Source organism: Pistacia vera, unplaced genomic scaffold (genome assembly GCF_008641045.1).
Source record: "Pistacia vera cultivar Batoury unplaced genomic scaffold, PisVer_v2 Contig225, whole genome shotgun sequence".
Taxonomy (NCBI): domain Eukaryota; kingdom Viridiplantae; phylum Streptophyta; class Magnoliopsida; order Sapindales; family Anacardiaceae; genus Pistacia; species Pistacia vera.
In genome coordinates this window covers 463,108-475,322 of record NW_022196030.1, presented here as the reverse complement: position 1 = coordinate 475,322, position 12,215 = coordinate 463,108, and the positions used below count along the sequence as shown (strand labels likewise).

The 12,215-nt window shown below is 32.9% G+C and overlaps 1 protein-coding gene across 1 annotated transcript; it reads left to right on the top strand.

Annotated features, from left to right (window-relative positions):
• Positions 1 to 9,590: 9,590 nt before the first annotated feature.
• On the top strand, positions 9,591 to 10,609 carry LOC116130748. The gene is made up of 4 exons (XM_031416456.1): positions 9,591 to 9,737; positions 10,094 to 10,147; positions 10,263 to 10,409; positions 10,490 to 10,609. The coding sequence occupies exons 1-4, from the start codon at positions 9,591 to 9,593 to the stop codon at positions 10,607 to 10,609; spliced, it is 468 nt and encodes a 155-aa protein (XP_031272316.1).
• The last annotated feature ends 1,606 nt before the right edge of the window (positions 10,610 to 12,215 follow it).

The window sequence follows — 12,215 nt, the reverse complement described above, 5'->3', positions numbered from 1 at the left end:
GACTCCTACGTGCCACCGTCACTAAACCACGTGTCCCCACTAAAGGTGGAAAAGTAACACCCGCGGCCCGGCCCGTGGCGGGTTACATGCTTTGGCGGGCTGGGCTTAACCCACCCGCAATAAAGGCGCCCAATTTGGGGAAATGGCTGGCCCAGCCCGGCCCGCCACCCTAACCGCCGGGTTAGGAGCGGTCCAGGCCGGGTTAGCCCGATTTTCTTTTTTTTTGTGTTTTTTTTGTTTTTTAATTTAACTTTCAAATAAATAATTATAAATAATTGTTTTAATTAACTTTCAAATATCAATAATTCAATTCAATTCAAATTTTTTTTTGTTAACATTTCAAATATTAATTCAATTTTAATACAATAAAATTGTAATATAAGAAAAATTAGACTTATTCATTTATCAAAAAATAAAATAAAAATTACAAAAATTATTGCCTCGTTAAAAACCTCACCAAGAAAAAACCCAAGGGAGAAAACTTGGTAAAGAAAAAAGAGTGCAATAATTGACAATTAATTACAAATCATTTTACAAAACAACAATTGGGGGTGGTTCACTAGACCTCCCTCATCTGTATCATCATATTACAAAATTGAAATGATTCTACAAAGTATGTTCGATAACCTCGTATTGATCTTGATGGCGCGACGTTCCCAATCTCGAAGACATGTGAGGACTTCAATCATTTTTGGAGCAAGTTTGGTCCTCCTTTCATTAAAATCCTGCCACTTGCACTAATGTTGTTCGGATGAGACGGTTGAGACAAGAACAGCGAAAACATCCAAGGCAAGTCTTGAATACCGAAAAAATACATTTCTGGCTCTCCAATACTCTAAGAGATCAAAGTGACCTGTTGAAAACATTTCGGGGTTGCCAAATATGTTGAGCATTACTCTGCGACTCATGGAGGACACATATAGTGTTGTTGTTGTTGTTGGTGGTGCTTCTGAAGAGGAGGCTGTGCTTCGGACTCGGGTCCTCTTCGACCTATTCAGTGCATCCAAGAGTATAAGTCTTCATTTGTTGTTTCTTCTGCTACAGCTTCTCTGGATATTTCGCCTCTTTACGAACTGCAGGTTCCCATACCTGTTTCATATTGGAAATATACTTCGAAAAGACTATTTTTTACCTCTCCTATTTGATTGACATGAATTCGGTTTGTAAATTTTCACTTAAATTGTCAAGACCATTTTCTAAACGTGCTAATTTAATTCTAGGATCAAATATAGCACCTAAACAATAAAGAAAAGGAATGGGTTTCCAATATTTCAAAAAAAAAAAATTCCATTGCCTTTATTGGTGCATGTAAAAATTCATTGTCTTTGTTTTTTGTAAATAACTCGGAATTTTTATAATTGCATGTATTACCAATGGACTAGTAGGATAATACACACCAGAAAGTTGTAAAGTGGATTGGTAAAAATATTTGAGAAAAGAATGAAATACTTTAGCTGCTATCTTCCAATCATTTTCTACCAAATGATGAGGACCTCTATTATTTGCTACAAAATAACTAATTATATTAGCAAAGGTAAACATGAATCAAGCATTAAATAAGTACTATTCCATCTACGGCATATCTAATGCAAAAGTCTAGGAGACATATTTGATTTATACAAGCTTCTTGAAATTCAGCATTTCTTTATTTACTACCAGTAATCCAAGCTAAAGTTCCCTATTCTATCAATATTTGTGTAATTGCTTCATACCATTTTTCACAATTAAATTAATAACAGACATGTACAACGTTGGTGAAAAAACTCAAATGTTATATAAAAGATATTATTTTGAAAAAATTCTATAGCTTTACTATTAGAACTTGATTATCTAAAGTTAAACTTATCACTTTATCAATAAATCATAATCTTCAAACTTCAACAATTTTATTATGATTTCTAAACCACTATGATCCACATCCATTAATCTAAATCCTAATAGAGTTATTTAATTTAAATATTATCAAAATAATGACTAGTCACACAAATTAATCTTGTTTAGCTCTACCACTCCAAATATCGGCAGTTAAAGCCACACTAATATGACAAGTATGAAATTTATTTTTTAATTCTAATTTTATTTTTTTAAACAATTTTATTAAATCATTTCTAGTTGCAATTTTAGATAACTTTTAAATCCTGGAAAAAATGAATTTGAACAAATCTTTCAAAATATTTATCTTCTGCCATATTATAGGTTGATCAGATGCAGCAATATATAAAGCTAACTGTTCCCTATATACATCAGAATTATAACGCCAATAGTACCCATATTAGTATTTGAGTTTGATTGCTTTCTCTATTTCCATGTTGATTAATATGTTTATTAGCATGCCTTTTTAAAGTACTAGTACCATTACCTGAATCAGCTTTATAAACATTTGCACAATATTTGCATCTTGCTTTCTTGACTTGAACGCCATTTTCTGTCTTGTAAAACTTGTCGAAATGCGCCCAAACGTCTGATGTGTGTGTGTTTTCGCTTTCGACGGCAGTTGATGATCCCGCCTCAGCTTGAGATGAAGTTGGACGAGGACGACGATTACGAGGACGACTTCAGAACCACCGGGAGCTGTTGGAATCGACGGGCATATTTTGAGGTGTATCGGATTCTGAGACTGGGATTGGGACAGCGGGACTATTTGAATCTCCTGCATTTATAGTAAAATCAACGGGACTAGGACTAGGATAATAGTTTTTTTCATCATTGAAATTGATGGGAGAGAAATATCTATCCATTGTAGACTTGTAGTTGAAAAAAAAAATTGATGTAAAAGAAATAAAAATTAAAGAAAGAGAATTGGAATATGGAATTTGGAAATTTGGAATTTGGAAAATTGGAAATATGAATTGAAAATTGCAAAAACTAATAAAAATTAAAATAAGAGCAAATTGATAACAAAAAGATTAAGAGAATAAATGAATGATTGAGAGAATAGAGATTAGAGAATATGAGAAAATGAGAGAATTTGAGTTGTGAGAAAAATATGAGAGTTTAGGGCCAATTTATAGAAAAAAAATGGGGAAAGAAAATGACGAAAAAGACCCCTCCAACGGCTATAAAACGGCTATATTTCAAGGGTAAAAGGGTAATTGAAAAAAATAAATAAATTTTACAATTTTTTTTTGGCCAACCCGCCTGCAACCCGCCGGGTTGCGGTCCTCTTGCAGAGAGGACAAAATAGCAACCCGCAGGCCGCCGGGTTGCCATTTTGCAACCCGGCCCGCCCGGGGGTTGCTGGCGGGTTGGGCTCAACAGGCGGGCCGGGCTGAACCCTATTCATTACGGGCCGGGTTAGGGCTGACCTGCCTAACCCGGCCCATTTATTCCACCTCTAGTCCCCACACGCCTTCATGCGCTGCCAGAAGGCAACACACTCTCCCACGCGCCTTCACGGCACTACCACATGCCGTTACGCGTTCACACGCGCCTAAATACACATCCTCATGTGCCTGACGCATGCACACGTCTCCTCACGCGCTAGCACGTGCTGGGTCTGAATCTGGGTCGGTTGGACCCATTTGACCAGGTCAGGTTGACCCGGTTTGGTCCATTGGACCAATTTGAACCGCTGGACTGGCTCATTGACCGGTCTGACCCGTTGACCGCGTCGGGTTGACCTATTGGGTTTTAGGCTGGTTTGACCTATTTTGACTGTTGGCTTTGACCGGGTCAGTTTGACCCGTTTATTCTATTGGATCGGTTCTTCTTGACTCGTTTCTACAACTTTTTACCTAGTTTTTTGCATATTTTAACAACCCATTTCCGGCCATTTTTCCGATGTTTTAAAGGGAAAACTTGAATGTGGACATATAACCTATATCGATGACATCCCAAATGACAATTTCGTCCTAAATCGGTGCCGCAAATGTTTTCCGAAAACACCCAAACAATAATTTCTAACCAAAATTTTAAATTAGCATAACTTTGCATCCAGAACTCTGTTTTTGACAAATAATATACCGTTGGAAAGCTTTTTCAACAAGGATTCCAATGACACCAAAATGGAAAATAGATTCTATTTATAATAAAAGTTATGCTTGATTTATAGTACAGGTTTTAATGAAAAAAATCCCAATTTTATGCAATATTTTTCTTATTTGCAACAAACATTTTCATGCTAGGCAGAGATTCAAACAATGCTCTGATACCAAATGTAAAATACATTCATATTCCAATATTCATATAAAAGTTGATAATAAAATCAATTTCATCATAAAATCTCCATGGAATATATGCGGAAGTAAATGACAAACCTCCAGCCATAACAATTGTTGTTTAATCTTCTTGCTCCTTCAAATTACAAGATCTTTCACTGACTGCAATTTTAGAGTAATGGTTTTTGAATCTGAAAATGAAAATTGCGTCTAATAGGGACCTATAAAGTCTCATTTTAATACGTAGTTGTCTTTCCATCAAAGACAACTGTCCAAGAGAAGAGACACAACCATATAACCACATCAATCTACATCAACATAAAAGTGTAGGACCATAATATAATTATATTAAAAAATATAGAACCACAATGGAAAAAGTCTAACATTATGAGATCAAAAGCTGACAGGATACTCCCGACAAAAAAAAAAAAATTATTTTTAAAGAACATTATGTGCTCCACTGGTACTGTAGTTTTAACTTTTTCTTTTTTAATAAGTCTGAGGGATTTTGTGTCGGGTCGAGCAAAGCCATATATCCCCATCCCCGACCCCAAAATAATTTGGAGACGAAAAATCATTTCTGTACCCAACCCAGGACCCATCCCCAAACAGAGATACTTAATGCTCAACTTGAATGAGTGGGGGCCCATTTCCGTGGGGATTTTGGCCATCCGTAATGGTGAGTTTGTCTTATATAAATTAAAAAACTAAAATAATTTTTATTTTGTGGGAATAGAGTTGCCACTTGCCACTTGAAAGGAACAAGTTTGGCAAATAACTTAGAATAAAAAATAATTACTTTATGTAGATAAGAGGTTTTTTATGCATGTTAAAAGAACTTAACAATAGAAGAAAGAAATTTGTACACATCTTTGAAAGAAATTAGTATACAAATTGTCTAATTTATACACATCTATATCCCAATGCGTACCATACATTATAATGTGAAAATATTTTGTGTGCAGAAATTAGAAAACAGATATCTAAAGAGTTTTATTTTAAGCATAACAGTATCACGATCATAATTCCAATTATGATAGCACTAATACTACTTTGGATATTGATGATAGAAAAAGGGCTCGAGTTTATAGACATGGTTAGCCATATCCATCAACAACAATTAATTACTCTATTCCTTCATGTAAGATTTTCAATGAGGATTGATTATATTTGGTTTATTACGGAAAGTCACTGGTGAGAGAAACATAGAGAAGAGGTAAAATAGCTGCTTCGATAATATCAGTTAGAAAAATAGTTTAACCTTTTAAGTAATTTTATTTCAAGTTTTATGGAAAATTTTCTCTTGCAAGACCACGTTATATAGTTAGTAGGAGATCATACAATTATTTATACAGCTGTCACGAATGCAGTGTCTTCAATAAACTTTATTATTTTATTTTTATTTTTGTATAAACTATGACAACCATATGCAGTAATGCATAATCTTACTTAAAAGATTATATTTTATTATTTTATATTGAATCTAGGGCATAAACCACACCAGTAAAAAGGAAAAGAAATATTATTTTTTATTTCAAAAATTCAAATTAATCTTCAAATTAAAACATTGTTTTTTTTTTTTTTAAACCTATATTATCTATGATTTACTATCATCAAAATTATTTATCATGTGCTCCCGTAGGGCCGGCTTAAGGGGTAGGCAGGTGAGGCACCTGCCTAGGGCCCCCAAAAAATGGGGGCCCAAATTTTTTATAAATTTTTTGAATATCTTACAAAAATGAAAATGGTTTATAATTTCAAAAAAAAAAAAAAAACCAAAAAAGCCCAAATTTATTATAAACTTTTTACATATATTTCCACCCAAAGTTTAATAAAATAGTAAGTTTGTACCTCTAGTTTCATATAGTCTAGTTTATACCCTTAAATTAACACATTGAATCTCTTTTAACAATGGAAGACTAAAATAGTCATTTACATATCTCAAATTACTCACCCCCAACTCAATCCTAAAATTTGACATTCATATAAATTATCTCCAGCCCTCTTCTATCGCCAGTGGTTTGAAGTTGATTTCGGTCAATTTTGGTTTCGGTCGATTTTCTCACCAAAATCGACTAAAATCATCATTTTATCGGCTCCTTTTGGTTCATAATTTTGTGTTTTGGGAAAATTTTTTTTTGAAAAAAGTTTAAAAAAAGTTGAATTGGGCGGGTATTACAATATAGGATTTATAAATTAATAAAATACCCCCTATGTTTATTTTTTTACAAAATACCCCCTATAATAAAACATGAAAAGTTAATAATAACACCCCCAACCCACCCTCAAATACGGACAGTCGGCCACCACCGCCGGAGGGTGGCCGGAGTCGCCGTATCGGCGCATGACCGGCAAGATCTTGCCGGTCGTGCGCCGATATGGCCTTTTCCGGCCAGATCCACGATGGATCTGGCCGTATTTGCTATTCAACGACGGCCAACAAACGGTCGTCGTTGATGGTCAACGACGACCGTTTGTTGGCCGTTGTTACCGACTGGTTACGGCCAAAGATCTGGTCGTCAACGGCCAGATCTTTGGCCTTAGATCTTGCCTTTTTCGGCTAGATCCACCGTGGATCTGGCCGGAAAAGGCTAGATCGACACACTACCGGCCAGATTCAGCCGGTAGTGCACCATCTTACCAGATTCCGACCATTTTCCGACAGTGGTGGCCGAAATCTGGTAAATGTGGATTGTTGGGGTGTTTTTGCAATTTTTTAAAAAAAAAATTGGGAGTTGTTTAGTTAAATTAATAAATTTAGGGGGATTAAGGAAATTGAATAATTTAGAAAACTATTTTGAAAATAGGTGAAATAAAGTTAACTTTTTTGGGAATACTAAAAATAGTATTCCCAAAATGCAACCAAACGAAGCCATCATTTCCCAACCTTGATAGCCCTCGATTTGACTAATTTTTGATGAATCTTGCAACCCAACTCCACCACACGGTAGCCATTTCCAGCCTTTTTGGCATGTACCTCACATTGTTGGCCTTCCCCGACACCACCATCTTCCTCCCCTCAGCCCTCTCACCAAAACCCCTATCATACCTTATTCGTTTACTCTGCTAATCGTCGGCCATCGATACCTTTTGGGCCGTGACTTCTCAAGCCTTTTCTTATCAATCTTGGCATTGGAAATCACCCATTTCACCACCCATCACTTCTCCAACATCTACTCTCCAAAACCCCCCACCAACCTAACCTTGTTAGCCTACCGATTACTGTTCACCTCTCTTAATGATTTTTCATCTCAAAAGGCAAAAAATAAAAAATAAATAAATAAAATAATTTTTTTAATATATGCTTATATTATTAGAGGGCCCCAAAGTAACTCCCGTCTAGAGTCACAAATGTTCTAGAGACGGCCCTGTGCTCCCGGCACAAGAAAATTGTTCATTATTGTCACGATGGCCTTCCAAATAACTCACCATCTCATTTAAAATAAAAAATTAGGTCAGAGATTTAAAATTAAAGAAATACTAAACAATTTGAAGTAATAAAATTCTTTGAAGGTTATAAATAAGGAACACGCACGTATTCCTGAAAATATAATTTTGCTATAGCTAGAATAATTGGAAATAATAATGAAAATATAAGAGCATGTTTGAAAAATGTTATTGTAAAAAAGTTAGATTTGAATATAAAAATGTATTTGGTAACATATCTGAAAATTATATCAAAGTTGGATAAAATGCTGAATAGTTTTTTGGTACATTTTTTGAAAAAGGATTTTAAAAAATGGGTTTTTAAGACATAATAATTGTTTTTTATATTTTCTAAAAATATTTAGATTATTTTTTTAACCCTCTACATTTGTTAATTTAGCTAAACACCTCGACAATAAAAGTTTAAAAATTAAAGCACCACAACCACCCAAGAGGACAGCTAGCCACCGGCCACCACCACCGGATGGCAACTGATAATCATCAGAACGGCACACGACTGGTTGGATATGTATTGTTTTGATCATGTCGGCCGATGGTGGTGGTCTTGGGTGGATTAATTTTTAGATTAGAAGGAGAGAAAAATAAGAAGGAGAGAAAGAAAAATGTTTTCAGCTGAATAATCAGAAAGAAAAATGTTTTCAGATAGTCTCACCCTCTTTTTATGTTTAGACAAAAAATCTTATTTGAATTTGATTAATTTTCCAATTAGATTAGTCCAATAAGTAAATAAACACATATACTAATTTTTAATTCGATGAGATAATAATGATATAGAATAGTGAATTGCTTGCTAAAGTTACGGGTGGAAAAAAAAAAAAACCAAAACCAGACCGATTTCGGTTCAATTTTTTTTTTAAATCGAAAACCAGTTCTGTTCAAGATACCGGTTTTTTCCACCCCTAGTTAAAGTAAACTGCGAGCTTAGTTATATAAACTTTCATTTTATAATGGTAGTTTGTCATTACGTTATGAAAACAGTGAAAATATATTTTCACATAATTAACACAAAACTCCTTCCATAAACTCACCTTAATTATAATAAAACAGCACAATCACAGTTTGTCAAGCAATTCTAAATTAGAGTCAGAGATATATTAAGCATACAATGAATATGAGGGAACAGTGAAAATGCAAACCATTTAATAGCCTTCCATACAACTAAACATAAACTTGCATTTTATAAGCAATGTGCATTTATTACATGAAAAGCTGAGAATTATGAAATAGAGCTCGGTTGCAAGGTCTTTTTACAGTATACTTCGTCTTCACCAATTCTTCATCATGACTTTGAAAGTGGTATCAATTATAGTCATTTTATTCATTTGTACGAGCTGTGGTTTCCAATTCTCGTTTCAACTTTTAAATCTCAATTGTTGTGGCATTATATGATGTGATAAAAAATAAATTGTATGCCCATGGAAAGATTTTATATTTCTATAATTGGAAGATATTTTTTAATACGAAATGTAAACGATTTTTCTAATTCAATATGCATGTCTCTGTGTATATATAATAAGAGGCTCATCTCTTTTTATTTGGATTGACTTTCTAAATATTTTATGATTTTTATCTTAATCTCTTTTTTCTATCTCTCAATTTGTAAAGCACTAAAACTTAACTAATTATCACTTAATTCCCATTTTCTTTTTTCTTCTCTAATTGTTTTATTTGCAAATATTAAAACCCACATTTTTGTAAAACTTCTATTGTGGTTTAGTTTGATTTCGACGAATTTTTTTTGCTTTTAGTCATATAAACTTAAGATATAATTATTATATATTTAATATGTACTTTACCATGTCATATAACTAGTAAATTTTAATACTAAGAAATAATGAAGTTCATTTTGTTTTTGTCATTACAATTTGATCTTAATGTTAATAATATTTATATGCTTAAAATTAATATATTGTTTAGATCCCCTCTTTTAATCACAATATGCGTACCTAAATGTTTATGCATGGCTCATAGGTAGTAAATTCAGGCATGAAAAGGGGCGTGCCTTATTTTGGAGCTGAAGCATATATTGCATCATGGGGCTTAAATGTGGCTGGAGACCAACATTCATCCACAAATATGTGGGTTCAAAATGGTCCTCCTGATCAATTAAATGTCATACTTGCTGGATGGACGGTAAATTTCTAGTTTACTTTCATATTAGTTTCCTCTTCCTCTCTTCTCTAGGTGAGAATTAAGAAGGCTAAAAATGCGATACAGGATCCCGTTGCATTATATTATTGAAAACCTTTAACTTAATAATAAAATATGTAGAAAATATGTTGTACTCCATTGTTAGATATTAATCTATCAATATTAAAAACTGTTCAAATATTCCAAATGATGTGATGGCTATTCGATTGAACTATGAGATATTCATAACTGAAATACAGCCGCCAAGTCAATAGCCAGTTTTAGAAGAAACTTTGCATGTGTTTAACATATGACAATTCGAATATGTTTTGCGTTTAACACATATTTTAATCGGTTAGGTTTCGCCCATGTTAAATGGAGATGACCACACTCGACTTTTCACAATTTGGACAGTATGTATTTCAATTATTTTAGCTGATTCTTTGCTATAACATACATTATAGTCAATTTGTTGCTAGCGAAACAGTCTTTTAATTTATCTGATATGTTAGATTTTGATTCAAACAGGCAGATAATGCTTGGATCACCGGATGCTACAACCAACTTTGCTCAGGTTTTATAACAATAGATACTGTAATAACTCCAGGCTTGATTGTATCGCCAATTTCATTTTGGGGTGGTAGCCAATATGACACAAAGTACCTTATTTATCAGGTAACAGACATTAAGATTATTTTCAGTTTACCAATATTAAGAAATTAAATTACAATTGTTATTGTTATTTGACTCTGTAGGATCGACCAACTGGGAATTGGTGGTTTGTGGTAACTAATAACAATACGTTTGTGGGTTATTGGCCTAAGGAACTGTTCAATCATTTAAGTGATGGAGCTGAAACTGTGGAATTGCTATAGCTGGAAACAATGGGATAAGCCCTCCGATGGTAATTTTAGAGTTGGTTGTTACTTTCCAAATATTCAATTCATCAATCCACGTATTGATGCAACAGAGGAATTTGTTGACAAATCTGCCTTATTAAATCAGAGAAATTGTGGGCATGATGAGATGTATTATTGCTTCACCTTTGGAGGACCAGGTGGTAAGAGCCGGGACTAGAACTTGATTAGCCCTATACAATAAAAGACAATAATATTATCGTATCAATCTATATGGATTTTCTCGATTTCTAATTTATTATGAATATCCTCTTTTCTCTTTTATATAGTTCAAAATTTAGAAGGCTAATATAGGACTCGATTGTTCAACATTAAAATGAATTTAATAGGAATTTTTTTTGGTTGATAAACATATCATTTATCTGTTATAAAATGTCTTTATTTCTGGCAATTAAATTATTGATATTGTTAGTATAAAGAAGCTATAAATTTATCTGTGGTTAATGCCAATTAAGAATCAATTCTTTATCGGACAAGACACCTCTACTTTTGTTCTTGCTTGTCAATTATTGATTCTAAATTAATTATCTGGGATTTTTAATACAGTTGTTGGATAATGTCAATTTTAAACTAATAATTCTTCTCATAATGATTATGAAAAGTATCAATAAATACAGTATATTAATTTCTTTCTTTCATTTCTTTATAATAATATAACAGTAGTTGATTTTATTGAAACACTTTCTCAATATTGAATAAACAACCACAGTATAATAATTATTGAGATCAGATATCCCAGTATAAGGCGTCATAACAGTATAATAAGCTAGCCATATTTCAAGGAAATTAACTTATTTATGTAAGGAAATATAAAAGATGAACTTGTATAAATTCAGTACACAGCAAATTGTAACAACCTGTTTTACCATAATTATCTGCTTTTTTTTTTTCTTAAAAGAAAATTGAATTGTATTAGATTTGGTGATGTAACATCACCAACCAATAATAGAAGATATAAGAAGTAATACTATAGACAATTAAAAAGAAGAAAATGATTCTTACTGTCCAGTACTATGCAGTCGTGTGAGATTGTCGCCATAAAAGACGTGGCTGCACCTACAATATAATGCGAAATCAATTTTATTTTCCTTCTAATTCTTCAATTGAAAAATTAAAGTAAGCATCAATTATACACAAAATAGGTTTGTATTTCAATTATATGCAGCTTGCACATTTAATAAAAAATTCTCTTATTACAATCTCATTTTTGACAAGGAGTCTTAAAAATTTGATGTAAAAATTATGTCGTAATTAAGTAGTGTGTAGAAAAGCTGCAAACTAAGAACAATAAATCAAATTCACAATAAGTTGTGGAGACATCAATCTTAATTGTAATTTTATCCAACCGTGAGTGATGAATGATGATGAACAGTAAGTGGATGAATATTTTTATTTAGTCTCTTATTTTATATAAATTTAGCATAATTTTTTTTTTAAATAAAATTTAATATCCAAGAATAGAGGGGTTTTTTTTTGTTATTTTTGATACTTTATAGGAAATTATGTTTTAGGGAAAGGCAGAAAGCTGAAGGGAAAAATTATGATTATTGAAGGATAAATATGC

Bases quoted from the DNA above. Each gene is read 5' to 3' on its own strand.
- LOC116130748 (XM_031416456.1), top strand. From the start codon at position 9,591: ATGAAAAGGGGCGTGCCTTATTTTGGAGCTGAAGCATATATTGCATCA. The intron at 10,148-10,262 runs GTATGTATTTCA...TGATTCAAACAG, and splicing joins GACTTTTCACAATTTGGACA to GCAGATAATGCTTGGATCAC. The intron at 10,410-10,489 runs GTAACAGACATT...TTGACTCTGTAG, and splicing joins CAAAGTACCTTATTTATCAG to GATCGACCAACTGGGAATTG.